Source organism: Sycon ciliatum, chromosome 3 (assembly GCF_964019385.1).
Source record: "Sycon ciliatum chromosome 3, ocSycCili1.1, whole genome shotgun sequence".
In the NCBI taxonomy this organism is placed as follows: Eukaryota; Metazoa; Porifera; class Calcarea; order Leucosolenida; family Sycettidae; genus Sycon; species Sycon ciliatum.
This window is the reverse complement of record NC_088645.1, coordinates 23,030,293-23,042,603: the sequence shown is the minus strand read 5'-3', so window position 1 is coordinate 23,042,603 and position 12,311 is coordinate 23,030,293. Positions and strand designations below refer to the sequence as shown.

General features: G+C 53.9%; 1 protein-coding gene across 1 annotated transcript in view; it reads right to left on the bottom strand.

Annotated features, from left to right (window-relative positions):
• Positions 1–12,311, bottom strand: part of LOC135811779 (E3 ubiquitin-protein ligase RNF213-like) — an 86,415-nt gene that overhangs the window by 27,924 nt on the left and 46,180 nt on the right. Inside the window, 8 exon segments of the mRNA XM_065325026.1 lie at positions 322–544; positions 861–1,021; positions 1,636–2,027; positions 2,278–5,725; positions 6,388–6,572; positions 7,753–7,814; positions 7,817–7,881; positions 11,838–12,058. Coding sequence (XP_065181098.1) covers positions 322–544; positions 861–1,021; positions 1,636–2,027; positions 2,278–5,725; positions 6,388–6,572; positions 7,753–7,814; positions 7,817–7,881; positions 11,838–12,058 — 4,757 coding nt within the window.

Genomic DNA, 12,311 nt, shown 5'->3' with positions numbered 1-12,311 from the left:
GACTCGGCAGTGAACAGGTAACAAGACATGCAGATCAAACCGAGAGTATCCAGGAACCTTCCCCCTAACAGCTACACGCCGTCACACGATACGCTCCGATTTCATGTCATCATACCATGTACAGTTAAACCTGTCAAAGCGACCACTCTGATAAGGTGACCACCTGGCCCACAGGACCATTACAACCAGGACCAAGGGATGTTATATCCAGTTAAATAACCCTGGGTAAGGAGACCACCTGTATACGAAGGCCACAGTTGTCACGTCATTTGAGCGGTCAGCTTAGACAGGTTCCACTGCATGTCTGGGGTAACAACCTACCTGCTTCAAACACCGGAATAGCGGTGATTGCGAGCTATCTCCCTGCATGACATCCGCCACTTCGGTCTTGGCCAGCGACTTGGAGCTGCCCGGTTTACCGACCAGGAAGAGCGGGATGCGTGTGTCGATGCACACCACCATCATGAACACGTTCTCGCGCAGCGCCTTGTTCTTGGCGATGTTGGGACCAAGCTGTAGCTGATCCAGGAACACCTCCTGACACCTTTGCAGCAGTACAGAGCACAGGTAAACACACACACACACACACACACACACACACACACATGCAGGCGTGAGCACTGAACTTGCTAAGCTGGTGTGTCCAGGTAGGCATGCGCAAGGAATGCATTCTGCAACACACATAGATCTAGAAGGGATTGGGCAATATAAGCTGCATAGTGAAATGATGGCATAGGGTTCAAGGGCAGGCGGGCAGCCTGAGAGGCAGGCAGGCAGGGAGGCAGCAATAAGTACTGAAAGATGGACAGCATCCACGGCCAAGTGACCAACAACAAAACACACAATCCACAGCGCTTTACCTATCAATCTCCTCCTCAAGCTGTTGTCCCGCGCCAGTGAGGTCACACGGTGAAGAGAATGCACGTGCTACTGAGTCACGGAATGGTACTCGGTCTCGCAGCCTTGCTTGATAGCACACACCCAGTGATAGGACTAAGGAACGGGTGACACGTGTTAGTGGCTGCAGTATAGGAACATGAGATAGGTAGACAATGAGAGGGAGAGGCAGAGAGGCAGAGACGGAGACAGAGGCGGAGACGGAGGGAGAGGCGGAGGGAGAGGGAGAGGGAGACGGAGGGAGAGGGGGAAGCGGAGAGGCGGAGGGAGAGGGAGAGAGAGAGAGAGAGAGAGAGAGAGAGAGAGAGAGAGAGAGAGAGAGAGAGAGAGAGAGAGAGAGAGAGAGAGAGAGAGAGAGAGAGAGAGAGAGAGAGAGAGAGAGAGAGAGAGAGAGAGAGAGAGAGAGAGAGAGAGAGAGAGAGAGAGAGAGAGAGAGAGAGAGAGAGAGAGAGACAGAGACAGAGACAGAGAGAGAGACAGACAGACCGAGAGACAGAGAGAGAGACAGAGAGGAAAGAAGGGAGAGGAGAGATAAAGGAGAAAGGACAGAAAGAGGAGGAGAGAACACGTGTGCACCAACCTTAAAAAAAGAAAAGAATCCACAAATGTGTATTTTAAAAGGATAAGGGCACAAGACCTTCTAATGGCTTGGGATCATCGCACACTGCAACCTTGCTATCAACATACACAAAGCAACATACAGTCACAACGCATCGAAATCTTAACAGCACATCTCACCGGCGGTCGATTTAGATCTTCCTTTTCGCCCGTCTCTATGTTCACAGTACGATAGAGCTCGTCCTCTTTGCCACGCATCAGCTCGTCGAGCACCTCGCCGCAAAGCCAGTAGAACCACTTGAACACCATCATGGCACGCTCCACGTCGCGCAGGCTGACAAAGCTGCACTCGTCCCGCTGTTCGCGCATGAAGCGTTGCGCCGCTGCCAGCACAGCCGTGATGGGAGCGACCAGCGGGTGCTCGGCGGTCTGCCCCGTCTGGACACCGAAGCGGGCCTCGTCCCAGAAGTCCGGCTCGTTTTTGATGTAGCGGCGGACGATCTGTCGCACGTACAGCTGCTCGATGTCCGTGTTCAGCTGCCCAAAGTCCCAGACCAGCGGGGACATGCTGCCTGCAAAGTCACGGTGGGTATCACAGAAGATAAAAAACAGTCAAACACCGCCGTGTGGATAAACGGCGTGTGTGTGTGTGCTTGCGTGCTTGCGTGCGTGTGTGCATGCGTCCGTGCGTGTGCGGGGAGGGAGGGAGGGGGCAAGAAAGACCTTCAAACTGCAGAGCGCCAAAAGAAGAAAGACAGGAGAACAGTTTCAAGAACACAAGACAAAGAAAGAGTATACAAAGCAATACCCCTATACACATACCTGGCAACGGATGCACACGGTACACAAGCTGTCGCAGCGGAATACGGCCCAGTTTGTCCACGGTCTCCGTGGCACGGACGTGATAGCCGAGACCGGCCTCCTCCAGCCGCTGGATCATCTCCCGGGTGTGGCGGCGATACGGGTTACAGGCGGCGATGAACTGCAGACGTGACGCGGCGTTGATCGCCTGACCGTGGACGCGCCGATCGCACATGACCTCCTTGATCATGCCCAGTGCGTCGCTGGTGTTCGCCTCGTCGAAGAACAGGACCGTGTCGATCTGGTACTGTTCAGCGTTGTACTGCGCCAGCTCCTCGGCGTGTTCCACGGCCTTGCGTACGTGCTCCTCCGTCGTGCCGCCGTGGATCTTCATGATCAGCATGTTCTGCACGTCCAGGTTGTGTTGGAGCTTTGCGCCGCTCGCCTGCAGCTCGCACATGAAGCGGATGAGGCGCGTCTTGCCGCAGCCCGTCTCGCCCATCACTATGACTGGGATGTTGCAGCGGAAGCGCATCTGAATGGCCAGGATCTTCTTGACATTGTCCAGCGTCAGTTCGTAGGTCTCGTCCACTTCGTGGGCCACGTCCTGGCCGAATGCCCGGCAGCCGAGCACCTTGGCCAGGCACTGGAGCCGCTTCTCACGATCCCAGTTCTCAAAGTTCTCCTGCAGGTCCACGCGCTGAGCTCGTAGGCCGGCATGCAGTTGTCGTGACATGATGTCCTCCTCGAGCACCGTGCCCGCCTGGTCCACCAGGCTGCCGTTCTTCTCCACGTTGAAGCCGACGAACGTCATGCTGATGTGGTCGTCGTTGAAGAACAGGTACGGGTGAGGGCTCTGCTCCCAGCGACGGCGGATCACAGTCATGTCACCTTCGCCGCCGCCGCCAGCCTCTTCTTCCTCGGTGTCCTGCATGCCGGAGTCCACCTCCAGCGACGGAGTAGCAAAGTCGACGGACATGCGCAGCATGAAGCGCACGACAAACGCGCGGAATCCGTTAAGCTCGTCACCGACCGCCGCCGTGTTGCAGAAGACGCTGTGCTCGCAATCCGCTAGCTGCGCGTCAAGGAAGTGCACGAAGTGCCGCAGCACCAGCCAGGACGGGTCGAGCGTGCCGCAGTACTTGAGCAGCAGCTTGAGACAGGACAGGTGGTCGCTAGCACCCGTGTGCTGGCTAGCGATGAATGAGTAGCGGTCCAGCGAATGGCCCTGCTCGTGGTGACGCAGGTAGCCGAAGACACGCTGGAAGCGGCTCGAGGAGAACTCGCCGGCATCCAAGTGCGGCACCAGCTGCTGCCCCACGGCCGCGGGCTGGGTTTGTCGGCGCTGCATGAACAGCCCGGAGTTGAGCGCGTCCACAGGAGAGCCGCACAGGAAGGCGGGCAAGAGCGTGTACAGTGGCAGGCAGGCATTGTGCGGAATGGCCGCCAGGGGCACGTTCTCTATGTTGGCCATGAAGCCGGTGGCCTTGCAGAGCGCCGAGAACACCACCTCGTCGCACGTCACCTCCACCACGTACAGGTCGGTGGCTGAGCGACGCCACAAGCGACCCACGCGATCGCCAAGGCAACCGAGCACCAGCAGGTTGAAGAGGAACGTATCGAGGCCGGTGCGGATGGTTGGTGACACGTCCACGTGGAAGATGCAAGGCGCCGCCGCTTGCTGCTGCTGTGCGTCCGGGGCGAACTTCAACAGCAGGTCCATGACGGCAGAGACGTTGACGGCGTTGCCCTGCAAGGGGATGCTGTTTAGCAAGCATGGACGCTGAGGGGTCTGGTGCGATGGCGCCATAAACCGGTGCTGATGCTGAGCTAGCCCTGGACGATGAGCGCTCAAGCCGAGCTGGCTCTCCAGCTGCTCCTCCATGCGCTTGGCAAAGAGAGACTTGCCGACGCCGGCACGCTTCGAGGCGATCACGCGCACACACGACTTGTCCGTGTCCACGACAGCAGCCGGCTTGGCGTTTAACGCCGCCGAGAACGATGCCATGGGAGAGGCTGCCGCTGTGGCCGCCGAGGGAACCGCCATGCGACAGAACTGCGTCAGCAAGTAGCCGCGCAGGTTTACGTGGTCGCACGGCGGGGCTGTGGTGCGGTACTCCTCCAGCGCAGACATGATCCACGTGTGCTCCTCATTCTCGCGGCAGCAGATGATGGCGAGGGCGAACTGCGTGCACGATTCCTTCTTGGCAAAGTCCAGCAGCTGTCGCAGCTCCTCGACTGCCTCGGAGCTGACGGAGTAGTCCAACTGATCGGCGTTCACCAGGCAGAAGAGCTGCCGGGAGAAGATGGCACGTCGCCAGAGCAAGATGACTTCCTCGGTCGTGGTATTGGAGCTGCAGACGAGCACCTCGGAGGCAGTCGGCAGCGGGCGGGTGGTGTCGTGACGATAGAGGTCCAGAACGGTGCCGTACATGTCCGCCTGTGACACGACTATCATATTGGGCCTGCCCAGCGCAATGACGTTCTGCGGGATAGAGCGAGGCGCTGACGCCGGTCGCACCTGGCAGCTGAGGCTGTACAAGATGTGCCCAAGCTGCGACAACGTCAGGTAACGAGGTGCTGCTGATGAAGAGGAGGAACTGGACGTCAACGAACCACCGGCACCGGTAGGAGTGAATACGGAAGAGTTGGCATTCAGCGACCCACCCATGTCCATCGGTGTGCCCGCTTCATCACCAGCTGCACCGTCGCCCTCCGAATCACTCTTGAACGCCTCCTCCATCTTCTCCAGCTTGCGCTCGTTGCTGCCGTGCCTTGCGGCCCAGTTGGCTGCCTTGTCGACATCGTTACCTTGGCAACGAAGAGCGATTCTAGCTACGCGGTCGGTGAAGCCGCGGCGCTTCACCAGGGCCAACGGGGATCCGTCATCGTCACTGTCGTCCCCGTCGCCTTCGCTATCGCTGCTGTGCACCATCATGGACGGGCGCGACGCCATACCGGAAAGCATTGTCTTCGGCCTGGTTGTCGACGGCAACGTCGTCGTTCTGGTGCCCTGGAAGCACGGCGCAGTTTCGCGGATGCTCTGGATCGTCTTCGGCGAGGACAGGCCGCTGTTGACGGCGCGGCGGATGTCCTCGGCCATCACTCCGGGCTTGATGGCATCGAGCAAGGCGAACACTTGGTACTGTATGTGCGTGGGTGCTGCCGCTGTCCTCAGCATAGTCAGAGCCCGCAGCTCATGTCTGAGGGTGATGAGCTGACGCATGGTGAAGAAGTTCAACTGGTGGAACTGGTGGCGGCAGCGGCGCACTTCGCTTTGCCAGTCGCGCAGGTCGTTTTCAAGCGTATCTGCGTCCAGGACAAGGTCTGTGATCACGCGCTGGCAGGCGTTCTCATCGGAAACCTCACCGGCGCAGTCGTACTCCTTGTGCCAATTCAGATACTTGGTGCTGCCCATGGAACAGTGCTGAACTAGAACTTGACCCACACGGCAAACTCCCTCAAACACCTGTGAGAGATCAACGCAAACATGCACACACACACACACACACACACACACACACACACACACACACACACACACACATGCACGCACACATACATGGGAGCACGTGGACACACACACACACACACGCACACACATGCGCGTGCAACGCAGGATCTGGTTGGAAAAGGAACACGATATGCCACCACCTCAATCCACCAACAGCATCCTGACACCTCACATGCTGCAGGGCAGTGTGCGTATAAGCATGAACGTGCACTGCGCCTCCACATTGCACGATGCCGCTCGACGAACCGACCGATCGCACGACTTAAGCACACGTCGGGCGCTCCGCAGCCCCAGACCTATGAACACGGAGCTGACAGTGCCCAGGTGCAAGGCGTTAACTGGACTCGTGCGATCGGATCTCGTTGAGCAATGCCGTACGAACAAGACAGCACTGCTCACAAACATCATTTTCATACGGTACAGTACTGCCGGGCGCCAAAGAACGGAGTGCCGAAGAACGACCAGGCTAGAATTTCACCAAGAACTGTGCATAAACTGTAATACATATGAAAGTAAGAAGGGTCTAGGCTAGGAGGCTGACGCCCCAGTTCTTCGACGACCGGCAGTACGTTACACGTCCAAGAGTGGGGAATTGCATGCAGAACACTCCGACTCGCCTCCATGAAGTCACGGACAACGTTGGCGGATCCCTTCTTGTTGGCTGCGTTGGCAGCCACCAGAACCAGCTTGCTGTGCAGGTCCTTGATATTCTCCACCTGATACGTCTTGTTGTCGTGCACGGACTCCCTGCCCTCTTCGGGCGGAATGCGAAGTGTCACGCACGTTTCCAGCGTCGGAAGTTCTGAATGCACGCACATAACAAACAGCAGCAACAGCGGCAGAAATGCAGCAAATGTCTTTCATTGAACAATGAGAAGCATGAACCAGATGAATTGCAAGCTGATGCGATTGCCCCCGGGCAGAATGACATGATGGGAGAGAAGAAGGGAAAGAGCAGATGGACAATAGGTGGTACAGGCGTCCTTCTTTATTCCAGCCTTTAGTAAACTGGCACCCATAACAAACCACTTCATTTTCTCAATTTCAGAAACCAAAACTAATGTCCTCTTCATGCACATTGCAACAGTGAATCAGATTTGTTCATCCAGCACCCTCGCTAATCCAGGGTTTCCGCAGCACAAACAGTGCCGGATTAAAAACGGACCACTGTATTAGCCATACACGATGACTAGTTCTGGACCTGGGAGGGGGTAAGCGGGTGAGTTGGTAAGCGGGGGAGTGAGGGAGTGAGTGAGTGAGTGAGAGAGGGAGTGAGTGAGTGAGTGGGTGAGTGAGTGAGTGGGTGGGTGAGAGTGTGAGTGGTTGAGTGGGTGAGTGGTTGAGTGGGTGAGTGAGTGGGTGAGTGAGTCGCTCAGTCAGTGTGTATGTGAGTGAGTAGGTTAGTCAGACAGATATGAGAGAGAGAGAGAGAGAGAGAGAGAGAGAGAGAGAGAGAGAGAGAGAGAGAGAGAGAGAGAGAGAGAGAGAGAGAGAGAGAGAGAGAGAGAGAGAGAGAGAGAGAGAGAGAAAGAGAAAGAGAAAGAGAAAGAGAAAGAGAAAGAGAAAGAGAAAGAGAAAGAGAAAGAGAAAGAGAAAGAGAAAGAGAAAGAGAAAGAGAGAGAGAGAGAGAGAGAGAGAGAGAGAGAGAGAGAGAGAGAGAGAGAGAGAGAGAGAGAGAGAGAGAGAGAGAGAGAGAGAGAGAGAGAGAGAGAGAGAGAGAGAGAGAGAGAGAGAGAGAGAGAGAGAGAGGGAGGGAGGGAGGGAGGGAGGGAGGGAGGGAGGGAGGGAGGGAGGGAGGAGGGAGGGAGGGAGAGAGAGAGAGAGAGAGAGAGAGAGAGAGAGAGAGAGAGAGAGAGAGAGTATGTGTAAGGTTCTAGCATGTAGTTTGGTGCACGTTCGAGCATTACTGCACAAGAATGGAGCACAACGACGCCCATAAAAACAGTCCCACTCCTAGAACACCGAGCTGCTGAGCACTTTACCTCCTGTCCGAAAAGCGGGCACCCGAATGGTGTAGATACCGCGGCTGTTAATGGCATCAGCCTGACCTGGACGGATTCGTGGCTCTGGCGCACACTCTTCAGCCACTCCAAGTTTCGCTGAGTGTCCAGCTGGAGAGCAAAGAGGGCAACACCTGTATGTACACACGGTATGAACACACTGACACACTGTATATACACACTGCATGGACACACTGTGTATGGGACACACTGTAGGACACAGTGTGTTCACACATAGGTGTTCACACACACTCTGTTCACACACACTGTGTGTGAACAGAGTGTGTGTGAACACACTATGTGTACATCATGTAGTATATACACACTGTATGGACACACTGTATGGACACACTGTATGGACACACGGTATGGACACACTGTATGGACACACTGTATGGACACACTGTGCACTGTACGCTAGACACACTGTATGGACACACTGTATGTCTTATGACACACTGTATGGACACACTGTATGGACACACTGTATGGACACACTGTATGGACACACTGTATGGACACACTGTATGGGACACACTGTATGGACACACTGTATGGTATGGACACACTGACACACTGTACGGACACACTGTACGGACACACTGTACGGACACACTGTACGGACACACTGTACGGACACACTGTACGGACACACTGTACGGACACACTGTACGGACACACTGTACGGACACACTGTACGGACACACTGTACGGACACACTGTACGGACACACTGTACGGACACACTGTACGGACACACTGTACGGACACACTGTACGGACACACTGTACGGACACACTGTACGGACACACTGTACGGACACACTGTACGGACACACTGTACGGACACACTGTACGGACACACTGTACGGACACACTGTACGGACACACTGTACGGACACACTGTACGGACACACTGTACGGACACACTGTACGGACACACTGTACGGACACACTGTACGGACACACTGTACGGACACACTGTACGGACACACTGTACGGACACACTGTACGGACACACTGTACGGACACACTGTACGGACACACTGTACGGACACACTGTACGGACACACTGTACGGACACACTGTACGGACACACTGTACGGACACACTGTACGGACACACTGTACGGACACACTGTACGGACACACTGTACGGACACACTGTACGGACACACTGTACGGACACACTGTACGGACACACTGTACGGACACACTGTACGGACACACTGTACGGACACACTGTACGGACACACTGTACGGACACACTGTACGGACACACTGTACGGACACACTGTACGGACACACTGTACGGACACACTGTACGGACACACTGTACGGACACACTGTACGGACACACTGTACGGACACACTGTACGGACACACTGTACGGACACACTGTACGGACACACTGTACGGACACACTGTACGGACACACTGTACGGACACACTGTACGGACACACTGTACGGACACACTGTACGGACACACTGTACGGACACACTGTACGGACACACTGTACGGACACACTGTACGGACACACTGTACGGACACACTGTATGGACACACTGTATGGACACACTGTATGGACACACTGTATGGACACACTGTATGGACACACTGTATGGACACACTGTATGGACACACTGTATGGACACACTGTATGGACACACTGTATGGACACACTGTATGGACACACTGTATGGACACACTGTATGGACACACTGTATGGACACACTGTATGGACACACTGTATGGACACACTGTATGGACACACTGTATGGACACACTGTATGGACACACTGCATGGACACACTGCATGGACACACTGCATGGACACACTGTATGGACACACTGTATGGACACACTGTATGGACACACTGTATGGACACACTGTATGGACACACTGTATGGACACACTGTATGGACACACTGTATGGACACACTGTATGGACACACTGTATGGACACACTGTATGGACACACTGTATGGACACACTGTATGGACACACTGTATGGACACACTGTATGGACACACTGTATGGACACACTGTATGGACACACTGTATGGACACACTGTATGGACACACTGTATGGACACACTGTATGGACACACTGTATGGACACACTGTATGGACACACTGTATGGACACACTGTATGGATACACTGTATGGACACACTGTATGGACACACTGTGCAGGGCATAGCTTAAGGATTTCATTTAGCTCGGACAAATGTCCTTCCGTTTTGAAATCTGTCCGGACATGCCCGGACATTTTCCACAACACATTTTCAGGGTGTTTCTTCTTTTTTTAGTAGTACTGAAGTATATTCACAATGACTCATTATGTGGACGTATCTCACACATTACTATGTACAATTCGCCAATATATTTGTATTAGAAACTGAACTATTTACTGACGACAAATGTATGTACAAGAAAGCGTTGCAGTGAAGAATTTTGCGAACGCGATATGCTCCTTGCAGAGAAGGTAAGTCAGTTCGAATTCGCGTCGTGCAATAGCGGCAGCACCGTCGTCCATCCTGCACAGTGCCTTCGCAATTGGAGCGAATTCGGGGGCATTTCGAGCGGGACACTCTTGCCTGCAGAAAAGATTCATTGCTCGTTTATGCATCTCCGTTCCAGCATGATCCTTGAACGCTGATGTTCTCAGGTTCTTGGATCCGGTTATGAAAGCCTCGCTGAAGTTTTTACAACTGCGGACTCTGTCTACAAACTTGATGCACACGGAACACTTCAAACATTCTGCTAACAGCCGATCGTTCTTCTGCCGGTCATAAATCAGCCAGGCGGAAGTAGTCAGCTCTGCATCATTGTCCGAGATCCACTTATCGCAAGAAGCGGCCTTCACACCACAGACTTTTTTGCCCAGCGGCAAGTCCTCTGAATCTCCCTTTCGCTTTCCACAAGACATTCTAAAAGACTATCTGCATTCCTGGTCAGTGAAAGAGTGAAAAATAAAAGATGACATCTTCCTCTCAAGAGCGAACAACTGCACTGCAGTTCAACCCATCGATTCAAGTGCGAAGTCGACACCATGTACCACAGGTCGAAAGTGTGAATTGACTGTAGCAACCGCGCCGCGCGCGTTGCTACAGGCGGATCAAGTAAATCTGGTGAAGTCTACGCCTGAGGCTACGGGGTAGACGTGTTAGTTGTACGATATGCAAGTCGCATTTGGCACTAAGCTCCGAAGAAAGCCCAACTCTGCATAAAACGGTCGAAAGGTTGCTGCTCTTTTTTTCCTTTTTTGACCGGACACTATGTCCGGTGAAATTGAAAACGTCCGGTCAGTGGCCGAAAATGGCCGGAAAATGTCCGATGTCCGGCTGTTAATCTATGCCCTGCTGTGTGGACACACTGACACACTGACACACTGTATGGACACACTGTACGGACACACTGTGTATGGACACACTGTGTGGACACACTGTATGGACACACTGACACACTGTATGGACACACTGTATGGACACACTGTATGGACACACTGTGTGGACACACTGACACACTGTATGGACACACTGTATGGACACACTGTGTGGACACACTGTATGGACACACTGTGTGGACACACTGACACACTGTGTATACACCAAGCGGAACAGTGAAGCATTGTCAATCCTGTAGAACAGAGGCGACTACCACAGGACATCATCAGGCCTGCGCAAAGGAACAACCGTGAACAGAAAAGTGTACAGGGCACCTAGACGTGACTACAGTATTGTCGGCCGCCGAAGAACAGAGCGACAAAGAACGGAGTGCCAAAGAACGGAGTGCCAAAGAACGGAGTGCCAAAGAACGGAGTGCCAAAGAACGGAGTGCCAGAGAACAGCCAGGCTAGAATTTTACCAAGCACAGCATACCAATGTATACACGGTGACTGAACTGTGCATAGACTGCAATACAGGAAAATCAGAAAGGTCTAGGTTAGGAGGCTGACACCCCAGTTCTTCGACGACCGACATTATTGTAGGCTTAGTAAGGGTCACCTACCAGTTATCTGGGCAGATTCTAACATAACTGTAGGCTTAACAAGGGTCACCTACCAGTTTTCTGGGCAGATTCTCGTCACCTTCCAGTGCCCGGAATGTGGGCAGGCAAGCCTCCATGAACTCTCTGAAGCCAGTTTCGCCGGGCTGAAGGTAGATAAGACCGGCGTAGCCCATGCACGCCGTGTGCAGGCAAGAGATGCGGTCCACGTCCATTGCGCCGCCCTCGCTCGTGGCGATGGTTGCCAAGTCAACGAACGTCTTCAGTTCCTTCAGCTCTGCAGGCAAACGACGAACCGGTTTTCACATTACATCGAGTTGAACGTTGCAGAACAAACCACGGGGTGGCCAGATCCAGCAAAATGAATTGCAAGTGCGCCCCTCTTCCCGCCAGGAACAGGGAGAGTCGAGTGAAGTGCCGTGTGCACGGCGTTTAATGTTGATGAGGGTGCTCATACAAAGGCTAAGTGCCAGTACATTAGCAATTTTCGACTTAAAAAAAACACATCGTATTTTCTGGAGTATTTGAAT